The following is a 17,269-nucleotide window of genomic DNA, read 5'->3' on the forward strand; positions in this document are numbered from 1 at the left end:
AGGGTTGAACACGGCAGCGCCGGGTTAGTTGGACTCAATGATCTTGGAGGTCTTTTCCAACCTAAATGATTCTGCAGGGGGGCTCCAAGAGGACTTCGGGCACGGAGCGACAGGACAAGGGGGAGCGGCTCTGGGCAACGCGGTCTAGCGGAAGGTGCCCCTGCCCGCGACAGGGGGCTGGAACGAGACGGTCCCTGAGGTCCCTTCCCTGCCGCTCCCTCCCGGCTCCGGCCGCTGTCGCCGCCAGGCGGCCCCGGCCCGTCCCGCGGCCCGCGCACGGGAAGCGCCGCCCCCGGAAGCGGCGGGCGGGGGGAGCGGGCACGGGGGGGGGCGAGCGAGCGAGCGCCCGGCGAACGGGCCGGGGACGCGGCGGCGGCGGCAGCAAGATGGCGGCCAAGTCGGATGGCGGTGGCGGCGGCGGCGGCGGCGGCTTCGCCCAGCTGCACAACCTGGACGAGGCGGCGGCGGCCGCGGGCGGCGGCGGCGTCGGGGCAGCGGCGGCCGAGGTGGCGGAGGAGCCGGGCGCCAGCAGCTCCATGCACATCTGCCACTGCTGCAACACGTCGTCTTGCTACTGGGGCTGCCGGTGCGCCTGCCTGCGGAACCTTTTCAGGCGGGCGCCCGCCGCCGCCGCCGCCGCCGAGCCGCTGGCCCCGCGCCCCCCCGCCGCCGCCGAGGGGCCGCCGGAGGTCGGCGAGGCGGCCGAGAAGCCGTGGCTGGACTGCCTGTGGATCGTGCTGGCGCTGCTGGTGCTGGTGGGGGACGTGGGCACGGACCTGTGGCTGGCGCTGCACCACTACGGCCGGCGGGACTACTTGTGGTGCGGCCTCACCCTGGCCTTCGTGCTGCTGCCCTCGGTGCTGGTGCAGATCCTGAGCTTCCGCTGGTTCGTGCAGGACTTCACGGGCGGCGGGCTGGGCGCCGTGCAGGGGCTCAGTAGCCGCGGGCCGCCCATGATGGGGGGGACCGCGGGCCGGCGCGGGGGACCCGCCGCCGGGGTAGGAGGAGCCACCCCCGGGGCGCAGCGCCTCTGCAGGATCTCCGTCTGGGTCTGGCAGACCGTCATCCACCTGCTGCAGATGGGGCAGGTCTGGAGGTAAGGGGCGGCCCGGGACTCCGCCGAGCCCCCGGCGGGGCGGGCGGCGCGGGGGGCTCGGGAGCGCGGCCGCGGCGGGGGGGTGTGAGCGCCCGGCGGGAGGGGGACGTGGGTCGATGTCACCTCTTGGTCTGAGGTGGATCGGTGTCACCTCGTGATCTGACGTGGACGTGGGTCGGTGTCACCTCTTGGTTTGAGGTGGTCGTGGGGCAGTGTCACTTCCCGGTGTGAGGTGGACGTGGGGCAGTGTCACCTCTTGGTTTGAGGTGAATCAGTGTCCCCTCATAGTCTAATGTGGACGTGGGGCAGTGTCACCTCTTGGTTTGAGGTGAATCAGTGTCCCCTCATGGTCTAACGTGGACATGGGTCAGTGTCACCTCTTGGTGTGAGGTGGGTCAGTCTCCCCTCGTGATCTAACGCGGGTCAATGTCACCTCATGGTTTGAGGTGGTCGTGGGTCAGTGTTACCTCGTGGTTTGAGGTGGACATGGGTCAGCATCACCTTCTGGTCTGAGGTGGGTCAATGTCCCCTGGCCAAGGTGGGGAGCTGAAAGCTCATGGTCCAAGGCAGATGTGGGTCAGTGTTGCCTCGTGGTCTGAGATGGACATGGCTCAGTGTCACCTCGTGGTCCAAGGTGGACGTGGGTCAGTGTCACCTCATGGTTTGATGTGGATACCGTTCCCTGGCTGAGGTGGGGAGCTGTCAGCTCGTGGTCTGAGATGGATGTGGGTCAGTGTCCCCTGGCCAAGGTGAGATAGATGAGGGTCATTGTCAGCTCCTGGTCTGAGGTGGACATGGGTCAGTGTCACCTCGTGGTCCAAGGTGAATGTGGGTCAGTGTCCTCTGGCTGAGCTGGGACAGGTGCGGGTCGTTGTCAGCTTGTGGTCTGAGGTGGACGTGGGTCAGGGTCACCTCATGGTTCGAGGTGGGTCAGTGTAACCTCCTGATTTGAGGTGGGTCACTGTCCCCTGGCTGAGATGGGGAGCTGTCAGCTTGTGGTCTGAGATGGACGTGGGTCAGTGTCACCTCATGGTTTGAGGTGGATGTGGGTCAGCATCATCTCATGGTCTGGGGCGAACATGGATCGGTGTCATCTCATGGTTTGAGGTGGAGGTGGGTCACTGTCCCCGGCTGAGGTGGGGCAGATGGGGGTCATTGTCAGCTTGTGGTCTGAGATGATTGTGGTCAGTGTGGTGCCCTCCCCATGGAGATTCAAGGGTTACTCCAATTTTGGGTGAGGAGAGACCCAAAGGGAGGAGATTCCCATAAAATGAGCCTTTGGGGTTGAGATGGGGGCCATGAAGTCATCGTCACCTCAGTCCAAGGTGGAGCTTTGCCAGTGCTCCCCATGGTGGAGGAGCTGTCAGGGCCCCTGTTGTGCTGAGGGAACATCTGAGAGAAAGAGAAGTTCCCCCAAAATGTGTCTTTGGGGCTGAGGTGGGAGGAGTGGGATTCGTGTGTCCAAACAGGATGTGGGTTGGTGCCCCCCATGTGGATATTTGGGAAAGAACTCCAAAGGGAGGAGACATGCCCCCCAGATGAGTGTGTGGGGCTGGGGAGAGGAGAATGGGGCTACTGCCATCTCACAGTCCAGAGGGAATGCAGGTCTGTGCCCCTCATGGCATGGGATGGAATAGATTCTGGCTCCGTGGGGTTGTAGATGTTGCCCCACAGGGAGCAGGAGAGGGGAGGGGGTCATGGAGCTGCTCTTCCCAACAGGAGATGGTGGGGGGGACATCCCTGTGGAGGCAGGCCCGGGGTTGGGGGTGACCCTCGCAGCAGCAGCGCTGCAGAGAGAGCTCCTGTGGCCCTGAGGGGGGACTCACCCCACCACCCACCTCCTGGAGCCGTGGGACAGCCAGAGAAAGACCCCACAGAACACGGAGGCTGCTCCAGAGAGGGATTGCGGGGGGAGCGGACCCCCGGCTACCGAGTGCTGGGATGTGCCAATTCCAGAGGGTTGATGTCCCCTTGGGACAGATCAAACCTCCCGTGGGTGAGGAGGGGGTGAGGGTCTCCCCTATCCCCGAGAGCCGGCAGAGCAGGAGCCCCCTGGCTCGCTGACCACCTCCCCCGGCCCCGAAGGAGCAGGTTGGGGGAGTGGAAAAACGCAGCGTGATGCCTCGGCTGTGGCTTGGGAGGGAGAAGGAACCTTTTCCTCGGTGGGGACGGCGGTGGGGCCGCCGCTGCGAGGCTGAAGGTCAGGGAGAAGGGACTGTTCCCTCCAGAGGGAGGTCCTGGGGTGGAGGAGACGCTGGCCAGAGGAGAGGTCTAGGAAGTGACCTCGGGCTCAGCAGGAATAAAAAAGCATCCTCCAGCATGAGCTGGAAATTACGTTATCCTCCCCAAAAAGAGCGGTGGGAGGAGGCAGGGAGGGATTCTCCAGGATGAAAGAGCCTGTGGATGCAAACACTGCCACAGAGATGTCGGGCTTACGGAAAGAGGTGGTGTAAGGACAGCTGTAAAGACCCGGCGTGGCCCGGCGTCCTCTGAGCTGGGACGCGGGTTAATAACGTGGAAAACCTGGGAGATTTGGGATAGGGGGCGGAGGGACGGCTCCGGGTTGTGCCACAGAGCGCTGGGAACACCCCCTTCACCCCCCGGATGGCTTAGGCTGTAGGGAAGAGGCTGCAGATGGGGGTCGATTGGGGTTTGTAGCTTTTAAAATAATCTTTAGGGATCAAAGATTTTTATTTTCCCGATTTTTTTTTTGAAGAAGCCGCGGGGGTGGAGGGGAGGGGACGTGCGTGGGAAGGGTGCGTGAGATGTGTACGTAGGAAATAAGCCCCTGGAATCGTGCAGTGCAACAGCAAATACATATTTCTTCTGCATCTTCAATGTCATTTGTGCAGCGTTCAAAGCACATTTGTTCTCAACTTCTGCTTGGGGGTTTATTCTATTTTTATGGGTTTTTTACGGCCGAGGTTTAGGCTGAGGGGCAGCGGGGGGGGGGGGGGGGGATGTCTGCGGGTCATGCGTGCGAGGATGATGAATTGGTCCTCGACCCTTTCTCCTGCTTCCTCTGGTGCTCCCGAGTGCTGATCCCATCAGCAAAGGCAGTTCTCGATGCAGATGCTCCTCTGGCAAGTTGGATTTTTCCTCTCCCGGAGTCAGGCAAAAGGAACGATTGTGCTTTAGCCGTGCACAAACACTCCAAGCCGTGGCACGCTCGAGTGAGCCGGTGGGGAGGGGGACACCGGAGCGATGCCGGCAGGGACAGAGGAGGGGATGCACGTGGGGGGCTGGTTTTTGGGAATATGAGGAACCAAAGCTCAAGTTGCCCAGACTTTTCCCTCCTTTGTTAATGCAGAGGAAAAACGTTTGCAGGGCTGGGAGTGCCGAAGGGGACTGGCAAGGAGCACTGCAGACCGGATCACCTTAGGTGAAATCAGGGAGCTTTCTCTCCTGTTGATCCCTAATCCCACTAGTGCGCGGCTCCTGCTTTTTTTTAAGGCACGCTGGACAGCGTGGAGCTGACTCCCAGTATCTGACCAGAGGCAGAATTAACTTCCTGGGATCTGTGGAGTAGCCTCCACGAGGGTGTCTTTTTTCATTCCCACTACAGCTGTTGCAAATGCCATTAAAATTAATCTGGAATGCGGTGATGGGAGCAAGACTGGAATGTGCTGGTTTGGCCGCCTTTGCCTGCGGCGAAACCGCTCTGTGCTGGCAAAGAGGTTTGTGCGTGGGGATGGAGGAGGAAAACCTGGGATGGTGTAAGTTCAGAGTGGAATGCTCCGAGCCTGGTTTCCTGCAGGATCACGGATACGCGTGCACAGAGCGTAATCGGGATCGTACGTTACGTAGGGGCTGTCGTGGGTGTTGCTCAGCAGCTGGAATGAAATCATAGAGAATAGAGAGGGGGCAGGTTGGAGTAGTACAGAAATCCTCCTCCTGAATCCCTCAGGGAAATCTGGGTTTGGAGTTGAGGGATAACACAATTCTTGTAGGGGCTTCTTCTAAATATCGGGAAGACTTGCCAATAAGATGATGAATAAATAACATTTTGTGGCAGAAGTATAAATACACATCCGGATCTTATTTTAGCAAGGTTGTCTCTTCATTTTGTCAGGATTGTGGGAGAAGGAGCTTGTTTTGGAGCAGTCTGGATGAGGGCTTTGTCTGCTGTTTGTGTTCTCTGCAGAGGGTGAATCGTGACCAGGCAGGAGGGCTGAGGGGGCAGTGTGAGTACTGAGGGGGGGCTTAATGATATTCCTGGTTTTTTATGTTTTTTTCTTGCTCAGCTGAGAACCGAAGGCTGTGTTAACACTGCCTGCCTGTACTGGCTGTTGGAAAAATAGTATACATTGTAAAAAATGTGTGTGTGTATACGTATATACATACATATTCATATTTTTAATTCTTGCTTGAAGTAGTCTGATCCCAAATGGATTCCAGGACTCTGATCTCAAATGCCATTCCCACTGATAAGGCTCAGCTCCTGGGGTTTTTACCTCCATAAATGTACGGTTTTCACCTCTCATCTCAAATCTTAGATTCTCTTGAGGACTTGAACAGTTCATCCAGACTACCCAGAAAGTGAAGGATGCCAGTTGGGGCACATTATGCTCATTACGGAGCTTCTGCTCTGCAAGATGCAAAGGGCTGTTCCTTGAGGGAATGCTGTGGTTTTGCTGGGAATAAGCTGAAGGAAGGTCGGGAGTCAGAGCTTGCCAGGGCTGTTGCTTTCACTGGAGCTGTTCAGCTTTGTAAATCTGGGAGGAACAGTTGTGGCTTGAAGCTTTTGTATCTTCAACAGTTGCACGGGTTGTGTGACTGACAGGAGTGAACTTCCCTGTCTGATGTACCTTTCCTTAACCCCTGTCAGAAGTGGGTCACTGGGTCAGGGATGCTGTCCTGGAGTACAGGGTTTATGGAGTCCGATCCCTTGCGTTGCACTGTGCTATTAAAGCAAACCTTATTGGATTCCATTGGATTAAGGGGATGTGGAGCTCAAGCTAAAATGAATGCTGACCAGCTGGAAATCGCTCTGTGTCTGTTAAACTGTCAGTAGTGGGGAGTTTTGTGACTCAAATGTACTACATTTGTGGTTTTGTTATTAAAACAGATCTGAATACGTATCTAGGAGTAAAACATTCTGTAAAAAAAGCCCCAAGCAGACCACAACAACCCTTGTCACTGTTGTGACATTAAAACATTTTGTGTATGTGCCTGACTAACAGAAGAAATTCCTAACATTTAGGCGGAGAGTTGACATCTTTTTTATTAGTGGAAAGACCAAAATCTATGAGTTGTTCGGCTTTGGAGGTGGAAGGATGAATCAATGGGTTTAAGTGGAATATGTGGTATTTAATGACTCCATGATGAGTGGGTTCAGGCTCTCCTAAAATACTTTGGTCCGGGCTGGTCTGTGAGTTAGAGACACACAATTTTGGATAGTTTAGAAATACAGGCAGCTACAACTCAGAAGTTCTCTGCCCAAATCCCTCCAAGTGGGAGACATCTGCTTGTCAAAGAGCAGATGAAGGAGAAGCTGCTGACCTAATGCTGCCTCCTTGCCTTGGTTTGGGATGTTCAGCTCTGTAGAGCCTTTCCATAAATTTCCTGGCACGCTGGAATATTTTTTTCAGCTTTTTCTGGTTAGCTTGTCTGGCAGCTGAGTTTTTCCCTTTAGCCAAGTTTTAACAGCTTGCTTTTATAGTATGGAGTTTTGTCAGCTTTTGACAAGTTGGCAGAGGGAAGACATTCTAGGATAGATGATAAATATGTTCTCCCTACAAAATCAGGTCTGGGGTATATCTTCTTATTTTTTTTTCCAGTGAGGTTGTTCTCTCTTCCAAAAATCTTCCCCACTCCACCCCCATTTCTAAGAGCTTTCCATGGGATCTCCTGAAGGAAGTGCTGGGCTGTGGCTGTGGAGGTCCAAAGACATTGAAGTGCAGAGCATGTAGGTTGTGTGTGAGTGAAAATAATAATAATAATCCTAGTAGTGGTGGGAAAAAAAGGCTTTATCCCTTGGGTAGAGTCTCCATGGGCTGCGGGTGGTGGTGCTGCTCCGTGTCTTGTTGAGTGGTTCCCACTAGAGGGGGTCCAACCACAGATGTTGGAGCGGATCTGCTGGGCCAGCCTGGAGAGGGCAGGGATTTCTCCACACCTTTTCTTGGGAGAAATAATGTCCTGCCCTGACTGCTGGGAACTGGCCTTCCCACATGGCTCACTCTTTCTGCAGAGACAGCGTGGCTTGGGGAGGTGGGGGGTGGAATTTGGAGGAGAACTGGTTTCCTCTTGGATGCTGTTGAGGAAGAGCCACGTGGTTCCCTGTGGCTGTGCAGTGACAGCAGCTCATCAGCTCTGCCCTGGTGTTTGGGGAGGAGGAAGGGGAAGCAGAACTGCTCTGGTGACCTGACTTGGTTCCTACTGGAACCAGCATGAAGTTTCCATGGCTGTCAAAGAGAAGACCACCTGTGGCAGGTATTTTTGAGGCATCATCTCCAGGAATCCCAAAACTATAAGGGAACTGTAAGGGAATGCTCCCACCCATCTGGTCTTTGACCAGAACATCCCCTTCCAGTTGTTCAAGCTTCCCACTGAACTCCAGGAAAAACATCCATGCCTTGTTTTCCCAGTCACCCCATGGTTTGATCTCTAATGCCAGTGGCAACCTGGAAGTGCCTTTCCTGGTGGAGGGGAGGCAGAGTGCCAAGGGGAGGAGGAAAGATGGCTTACCATTTTTCTTCTGTTAAAATCCCAAGCTCTCTATTTTTCATCTTTCCAGACACTTCCATTTTGCTGTTGGCTGCACTGAGCTACCTTTATTCCTTGCAGTGGTTCTCCTCTCCGAACAAATGTAGGTTATTCAGGGAGCATTTCTTTTAATGAAAAGGATGGAGGGAGAACTGATGGTGATAAAGCATCTCCTTGGAGCAGAGCTGCTTTTGCTGCCTTGAGACTGCAAGGAGCAGAAATTGGACATCAAACGTGTAATTTTCCTTGGGGAATGAAGGTGAGCCTATGGAGAAGTCTGGATCCCTCACAGAACTTCCATTTTGCTTTATTTCCCTCAAATCCTGACTTGATTTTTAGCACCTGACTGTGGTGAAAATCAGCAGTAGTAAAAGGCAGTGTTTTAACACCTGGCAGCTTTTAGGCAGGAGGAGCTGTGAGTCAGAGCAAGGCTTTGCTAGAGAGGAAATTAAATTGTAATTAAAGGCATAAGCAAAGAACATGTGCCAAATATTGTTACTTCATTGACCCCTCCTCCTTCTGATGCACTGGGATTCAGACTGATGGCCAAGTCTGCTTTAGGGCACTGAGATGCTTTTCCAAATGGGATCCCAAGAAAATGGGGAAAGAGCTTTCCTGGGGAGAAGGATTTTAAAAAATCCTCAACCCTCGCAGCAGTCTGACAGTGGGAGGAACACCATGGCTTTCTAACCCTGGGAAGCAGAACAGCACAATCCTTGCAGGGCAGATCAACAGGCACATCCCATATCCTAGGGCTGCAGTGTCAAGAATGGTCCCAAAATCTTCTGGGTTGTGGGACTGAGCATTTGGCTGTGTCCCAGGGTAGCAGGAGCAGCCCATTGCAGCTTCCCATGGATGGACTTTTATTTTTAATTTTTTTTTTTGTAACTCCCCCACTCTGGAAATTTATATTTTCCACCATTCTGTATTTCAGTTTCAGCCTGTGTTTGGTTATATGGAATTGCTGTAGCACAGGAACAACATTTACAGTGCTCAGGAGAAGTTTCAGGAGCTGCTCTTTGTCCACCCCTGGACAAATTTTACCGATGGACTTTGGTTATTTCAGTGCGTTATTCCTTGTATCTGAGTCTTGAAACAGCAATAAAATCAGATCTTGGCCAAGAGACAAAAAAGTAGAGCAAAAGCCCATCTCAAATGTGTCCCCAAAACTATAGTGGGACTTGGAGACTGTGCTTCTCCTCATGTCTCCTTTCTTTGGGAATCCGTGAGAGCTCAGGTTCACCTATGAAATATTCACAGTCTGTCCTTAAGTGACTTCAGCTGCACAGAAGATCCTTTGCAGAATTGGCAGCTTTGCTGAAACCTTCTGTGTTCAAGCCCAGAGCCTTTATCGTGCCCTCCTCTTCCTCTGCCCCACTCTGCCTGGGCAGTGGCACCTTTGGGATGATTTGGTTTTCCTGCTGCAGAGGCTGTTGAGGATTTTTGTATCCCAAAGAAATATCCATGTACTGTCATAGAGTAGAATCACAGAATGGTTTGGGTTGGAAGGGACCTTAGAGATCATCTAATTCCAGCTGTCCCCAGGCAGGGATGCCACCTACTAGACCAGGTTTTTCCAAGTTCTGTCCAATGTGGCCTTGGACACTTCTAGGAATGGGGCAGCCAAGCTTCTCTGGGCAACCTGTGCCAGGACCTCCCCACCCTCACAGCCAAGAATTTCTTCCCAATGTCAAACCTAAATCATCCCTCTCTTTTAGTTTAAAACCATTCCTGCTTGTCTTATCACTGTCCATCCATGTAAAAAGTCACTTTCCCTCTTTTTTTTATTGCCCCTCTGAATACCCCCTTTTGCACAGGATGAGTTGAGGGAATAGGCATCTTCTTCCTCTTCCATAGGGAATAGAACTAAGACAGGAATCTATCCCACAGCTGCCTCAGTGCCCTGTAGATGGTCTGTGAATTGGGACTAGGAAAACCAAGCCTACTGTGATCAGGTTTAAGTGAACACTTCAGAGGTCCAGGCTCAGTCTGGAAAACTCTCCGGGCTGCTGAGCTGCATCTCCTGGTCTGCCTTCGCAGGGAGGTGGATGAGGGAGAGGTTTCCCATAAAACTCCCACCACTTTGGCAGAACTCTTATTAAAAACTCTTCAGGAGCCACAATGCAAAAGGCTCTGGCACATGGAGCTGCCTTTATCACTTTTCTAATTAAACCTGTGGAAAAAAACAACCCAGGTGAGAGAGGAGAGTGTCCGGCTGCCGGAGCCTCCCTCAGCTCCTGGGGCTCTCTGGGATTTTCTGTAGGGACAGGGGAGATGTGTCATGTTTCTGCCTCCACAATGGGTACTGGATTTTACAATTCTCCATAAAACTCCAGGAGAGTTGGGCTTCCCCATCCTTTCAGGGACATAGTTCAGGCTCCTCTGCTAAAGCAGAGGGAAGAGAACTATCCCTGTGAGTTTACAGCATTCCAACGTCTGGGAAAATCACCTTTTCTGTTGTAAAAGAAGAACAGTTTAACTCCTCATGCTTGGATCCCCCCCACAGGCAGTCCTGGATGACAGGACTGGCAGGAATGTGTTGCCTGATCTTCCAAACACAGAAGACAGCAGTAAAGCACCAGGAGTGGTTCTGAGTTTGGGATTGGAATTCATCCCAGTTATGTCTAAGTGAGGGAAAAAAGAGCAACGGAGGCCGATGTTGTTGAAGTAAAAATTGTAAAGAGTGGTATAAGCAGAAGGCATTTAAATAATGTAAACAGTCTGGCAGGGGAGGAAGGATGGGAGGCATTCCAGAAACAAAGGGAAAATAGTTTTAAAACATGGCTAAAAATACAGCAACTCTTGAATTCCAGAGATTATCTCAATTAGCACTTTTTCAATATATCTTTACAACAGAATTGTAGGAGTTCACAAAAGATAATGGAGGCTACGAGATAGGGAGCAGTGATATTAATTTGTTTAATTAAAAGGATGAAGGGCTCTCTAAAATAAGATTCACTTATCTCCTATCGCAGGGAAGAACGAGGAGGTTTTATTGGGAAAACTGCAGCTTGTGGCGTCGTAGTGTGGAAAAGTGTGATGAGAGCCAGGGCTGGGAGGAAGAGCCCCTTCTTCAGCCTCAGCAGTTCCTTGCTCAGTGACTTTCAACAACAAATCCCTTCCCATGGGATTTATGTGGAGCAAAACGGGATGATTTTACGTTTCCGAGAGGATTTTGTTTCATGTTCGGAGAGCAAAAACTGGATGTTTTCCTCCAATAGAAAATCAGATATCCAGACATTGCAGCTTTGAGGGGCAGGCAGACAGGGTTTTAACTGGAATGTGGATGTGTGGAGCTGTGCATGGACGTGCTGGATGTCCTCTGGCTCTGGGGGTGTGGTGGCACATGTCAGAATTTATGTCCAGCCTCAGTTCTGCGTGTCCATCCCTTGGCCTGGGGGAGAATCATGCATGGATATCCAGCTGGATGGTTGGAAGTGTAGGGTGAGATAGTGGGGTCCAGGGAGGAGAGAAGACCCTCATGCAGATCTAAATTAAATTAACCCCCCTGGATGTATATTAATATGTTAAGTAGCACTAAGCTCTGTATCCCAGCTCAGCAATATTCCCAGGCACTTTATTGCTTTAATGGAGGGATAAAATAGAACCTGCAATTATAGTAATTTTTTCTAATTGAATATTTTGCTTTATTCTTTCCCTTTCAAAGCATGACTGTAAGTACCAGCCTTCATAAAGCTTTGGAAATATTTATACTTTCCCTCTCTGGCAATGGGTGTAAATATGCTTTTTCTTGGGCAGACTGTTTGGGTCCCTCATGGATGAGGAGCAGAACAGCTCTGGAGAGCAGTAGGAAATACACCTTTCCCTGTTCCTTTGAACCATCTTGCCATTATCACAGAACCATGGAATGGTTTGGGCTGGAAGGGACCCTAAGGATCATCTGATTCCAACCAGGGACACCTTCCACTAGCCCAGGTTGCTCCAAGTCCTGTCCAGCCTGGCCTTGGACACTTCCAGGGATGGGCCAGCCATGTCTTCTCTGGGCAACCTGTGCCAGGGCCTCCCCACCCTCACAGGGAAGAATTTCTTCCTAATGTCCAATCTAAACCTACTGTCTTTCAGTTTAAAGCTGGGAAATACTTGTTAGGTGGAGAGGGGGGAACACCTGATGTTACAGATTCAGTGTTATCTGTCACCCTGCATGGGCTTGATGGGATTGTCAGGTGTCTTTTTAATTAACTTCTTTTTAGTGGCCAAACAGCAGCAGCCAGGCTGTTATTCCCAGTCCATGTTCTGTGCAAGGGGATGAGATCCTTGATTTTTTCCACCTAAACTGACTTTGGGGAGGAGGATGGGTAAAAGCACCTTTCAGCATCTTGCTTGAGCAAGATGTAAATGGCAAGTGAAAGCAAAAGCTGAAGGGCAAAGTCCTTGCCCAGGTCCAGACAGGTGACAACAGGGACAGGGAATTAAACCTGAAACACTGATGGTGTAATTGGGTGTCTCTTGAGTTTTTTGAAGTGGCCATTTTCGGTGCCAGCTCTTCAAACCCAAGTTCCTCCCTCCAGCTCCGGCCTCGAGCAGCAAAATGCAGCTAAATTAACATAATAATTGGGTTATGCATTCCGGGTGCTGAATCTGGGGTTTAAAGAGGGAGATGTGCTGATACTCCCTCCCTGCCATGGAATGCTATCAGTTTGAGCTGTTCCAATAGCTGTCTCCTGCTCTGAAGGGGACTTTTGATCCAATAAACTGCTTATCTGGTGTAGTTGTCCTTTCATCTGGCGTGGGTGGTGTGTGACGGCTGATGGAAGGCGCAGCATTGTGGGTCGTTTATGAATATTAATTAGGAGTGGAAATAATTTGGAACAGTGTGTGCACCGGCTGCAGAAATCCATCAGCTCCTGCCTTGCAGGAGACTCACAAATCCCGGGAAGATCCGATCTCACGTCGGGGGGCGTGAAGTCACCACGCAGGGTCTGTCACGGTGACTCGGTGACACAGCAGGAGGTCATTTCAGGGCTTTATTTCCCGGTGTTTGTTACAACTGGGTTGGGGGAGAAGTGGTTTCCTTGGGAAAAGCTGCAGCAGTGCCTTGCCAAGTCATGTGCATCCGACCCGGAGCGGGAGCTGGAGGGTGAGGTTTGGCCTGGGCACGTGGCTGTGCCGAAAGGCAGCGCTTGATAAGGCTTTGGTGCCCTTGTTCCAGTGAAGGACGAGCTTTTCTCCTGAATGCTTAATCTCACCTTAGTCCTTGTCACTCCGGGGCCGTTGTCACACGCTGACGTAAATGCATCGTGCCACTGACGCCGGGAGAGGCTCCAGCCCCAAATGTCACAAAGCTCACTTTTGGATGATACCAAAGCCCTTCAGAGAATCACAGGATGGTTTGGGTGGGAAGATCATCTTGTTCATCTCAAAGATAATCTTGTTCATCTCAAAGATCATCTTGTTCCGACCCCCTGCTATGGGCAGGGACACCTTTTCCCTTCCGTGGTTCCATCTCGTTGCTTTCCTCTTCTTCAAGTTTCTCCTTTAAATAAAAGACCTGTAAAATCCAACCATGTCCTCTGTTCAAGAATAGAGCCTACTTTGTCTTCCCTGATCTCTGAACTCACCCTCAGTGGCCACATCTCCTCTTGGGAGCACAGCAGTGGCAAGATTTGTCCTCTGGCCCCGAGATGGGCTGGCATAGTGTGGGTGTTTCTGTCGTGCTAAGCCTTCATGGCTTTTGGGAGAGGGTGGCTTTCTGCAGGATGCCAGCTGGGAATGGTTCCAGCGGTGCCAAGATGCTGCTGAGGTGAGGGCTGGTAGGTCCCAGCCAGAATTGTGCCAGGGGTGATCCTGTGGTGGCTGAGCCACACAAATAACATCATACCTGCCTAATGGACAAGGAGGAGCCCAGAAGGTGCAACACACTGGAAGGAAAATACTCCCCTTACTTAGGTTTTTTATGAGAATATGGTTGGTTTGGTTTTGGGGTGTTTTTTTGAAGGTGTATCCAGCCTATCACAGTCTCCAGGACACTCCACTTCTAGCTTTCAGATATGGCCATATAGACCTGTTTGGGTCTATATCCAGTAGTGGGTCCCAGATCCATTTATTGGATTAGATTGTCGATGTCACCTTTGGGAGAGTTACATTCAGTGGGTCACTTTAGTATTAATGCATTAAGGGTGAATCCCAGGTGAGGTGGGGAAAGGAGAAATGCCAAGGCACGTCATAGGATCATGGAATGGTTGGGGTTGGAAGGGACCTTTAAAAGTTATTTCGTTCCAACCACCCCGCCACGGGCAGGGACACCTTCACCTCACCAGGTTGCTCCGAGCCCTGTCCAGCCTGTGCTTGAACACTTCCAGGGAATCTAGCAGAGGCTCAAATGAGTCCATCTAGCTGAGACCCAAATGTTTGTGTCCTTGTGGACTCATCCTGCTTGCATGCTGATGAGGGAGGATGTGCTTCCTTGCTCCTCAGCGTCTCTGAGTGCTTTGCTCTGCAGTGAGGACCCAGTGGGGTTAAACTGGGACCATCTTGGGAGCTACTGGACAGGCTGCAAGCCAGAAACTCATCACCCAGACCCATCCAACCTTAATTTGGGGGTTGATTTATTTTTAAAGCACACCAAGTAATTAACTGCTTTACTTTAAGACTCCTCGGAGCCCTTCAAACCAGCGCTTCAGAAATGGGTTGATTATTCCGCTCCCTTCAAAGCGCGGGGTATTAGGAAAAGTCGGCTCCCGCAGGCAAGTCCCTCTGGCAGCCCACAGGCACTCCAGGGGTGCCACCACGTGTCACACACGCTCAGTGTCACAAATCACTCTCCTGGCAGTGCCACTTGCTCTAAGTGGGGCACGGCGGCTGTCAGAGGGTCGTCATCCCGATCCGCACGTTCCCTTCGGCGTCTCTTCCCGTTCCCGGCGTGGCCAGGTTTGGGTCTTTGAACCAGCTTTGCAATTGTGAGCTTTAGATCTGGGATAATAAAACATCAAAGTAAACCAGACTGTTGTGGATATAGAAAAAAAAAAAAAATCAGGACACTCAGTAGGACTTCAGGGAGTAATAAATTTGTTCTATATTTAATCTCGTATTTATCGCAGTGTCAGTATGAGACCACTTCATTTTACTACTTTAACTGTGTCTAAGAATAACTGAATCCTTGAAATATTGAGAAAGTGGCTGATACCTGGTGGTAGCTGATGGGATCCAGCTTTAATAGTTATTGATTGGTTTCAAAAAGCTCCCAGTAATATCACATCTGAGCTACTGTATGTGGGGAGTTCAAATCCTATCAGTTATTTAAGATTAGAAGTAATTGCAGATTTGCAGCTTAATCATCTCTCAGTAGGTGAATCCAGCCAGGACTTCAGGTGTCATTTATAATTTTGCAGAAAAATTATGGTTGATCTGGTCTGGTTTTATTGTGTGAAAATCTTGACGTCCCTAAGTTCAGCTATTCTCAGGCATTTCCTCAGCTGCTGTGAAATTGGTGTGGCTTCTCCAGTTGGGATGCAAAGCCCTGTTTGAAATCTGGTTGTCTAACAGGGAACATGAGGGATAAAAGAGCCCTGTAGGGTTGGTCTTAGTGCTTGGTCCTTTCTGGTTGTGCCCCATGTCTCGGGATGTGCTGAAAAAACCCACACATCCTCATAGAAAAATAAAAATTAACCATGAGTAAAGGGAATATTTTCCATCCAGAAATTCAGGAGAGCAAAAAATCAGATTAAACACTGCTTTTTAGTACTAAACCTCTGCCTGGGTAACCTGGCATTTACCTGTGCTTCACTGGAGTGCTTCAGAACACCACCATAAATGATGCTTTATTATCATTTGTGTTCTTAGGCTTTGTTTTACTGCTCTGGAGTTTAATAATTCCATTTATCAAAACATTTGGGGTTTTTTCTTTTTTTTTTTTTTTCCTGGTATGGCTTGTTGCACAATTAGAGGCTCATTATTCTTCTTGGTTGTGATCAAGCTCTGCCTGCAACGAATTTCCTATTTGAACACACAGATCTCCTGGAATTCCCTGCTGCTCCTTTCACCAGGAACCAGCTCTTTGCAGTTCCTGGGAAGTGACCAATTTTTTAGCAGGCGGGGCAAATTATTTCTAATTTTTATTGTTGGTGTTTCAGTGTGTTCTCAGAGGAAGTAAAAAAGAGACCACAATTGTTGGGAGCTGCGAAGCTGCGACGGGAGTTTGAATTCAGGGTTTAAATTGAATTTCTGATGTCTGTGCCGACTTCTTTGCCTGGGACTCGATTATTTCCCCCTTTCTTTCAGGGGATTAGGGGATTTGTAAACTAGCACTCCTAACAAAGGTGTGTAAAAACACTGGGGGGGTCAAAACTCTTCTGTTTGCATTGAATGAATTATTTTTTGTGGTTTGGGGGGAAATGGTGAGGAAAGGCAAAACCATCCTGTTATTTTGGAGGGGAGCTGCTGAAGAATTTCACGTAGGAATTAATGAATGAGGAGGTACAAACTGAAAATTTGTTATTTAGTGCCATTTTCCACGTGGAATGTGGAAAGAAAGCTGTTCAAGGCTCCTGACTGCTCAAGGAGCCAGGCTGGGATCAGGGAAGTGTTTCTGACTGGGACTCGGTGCTGGGTCCTTGTGTGCTGCTCATAAAGGACCACAGCCCTAATAAAGAGTTAAAATGCACATATTTATGGTCTTTAAGTCCCTTCCAACTCAAACCATTCCATGATGTGATATTTAGACTGGATATTTTGCCTTATGGTCAAGGAAGGTCCTTGCCTTGCTCACACGTTCCACTGGGTGTGGTATTAATTGGTTGTGTGAATTAACTGAGGACTAAGCTTCATTAGGCTGCCATTATGATTCCATTTGTATTCTTCCTGTCCTAAATCCTCAGTGAAAACATCTGTTAGTCACTCAAAATAGAAGTCTGCATCCTTAGGAGCAATTTCCCCATCATAAAACTGGAGATTTTTACCCATCAGACACCTTTAATGGTATTTATTTTTCTTCCAGTGCCAGAGAAAACCTTTCAGTAAGACAGTTAATCTGTGTTAACTCCAACTGCGTCCGTGTTTGTGAGGCCAGTGGGATTCTCTGATATCTGTAAAGAGCTCTGAGATGGGCAATGTCCTGTCCTCCCTCCTTGGCATTGCCCCTTATGTGTTTCCTGTCCTTTACCCAGTTTCCTTCTGTAGGAGTGTGTTCAACTTTTCACAGAATAATTGAATCACTGAGGTTGGAAAAGACCTCCAAGGTCATCGAGTCCAACCTGTGCCCGATCCCCACCTTGTCCCCCAGCCCAGAGCACTGAGTGCCACGTCCAGTCATTCCTTGAACTCCTCCAAGGATTGGAACTCCACCACCTCTCTGGGCAGCCCCTTCCAATGTCTGACCATCCCTTCAGTGAAGAAATTCTTCCTGCTGTCCAACCTGCAGCTCCCTGTGGCACAGCTTAAGGCCGTTTCCTCTTGTCCTGTTGCTTGTTCCCTGGGAGCAGAGCCTGATCCCACCTCACTGCCACCTCCTTT

General features: G+C 50.6%; 1 protein-coding gene across 1 annotated transcript in view; it reads left to right on the forward strand.

Moving 5' to 3' along the window:
- Nucleotides 1-308: 308 nt before the first annotated feature.
- Nucleotides 309-17,269, forward strand: part of XKR6 (XK related 6) — a 180,389-nt gene continuing 163,428 nt past the window's right edge. The window contains exon 1 of the mRNA XM_064651199.1: nt 309-1,096. Coding sequence (XP_064507269.1) covers nt 387-1,096 — 710 coding nt within the window. The 5' untranslated portion in view covers nt 309-386. The remainder of the gene's footprint in view (nt 1,097-17,269) is intronic.

This window comes from Pseudopipra pipra, chromosome 3, assembly GCF_036250125.1.
Source record: "Pseudopipra pipra isolate bDixPip1 chromosome 3, bDixPip1.hap1, whole genome shotgun sequence".
NCBI lineage: Eukaryota > Metazoa > Chordata > Aves > Passeriformes > Pipridae > Pseudopipra > Pseudopipra pipra.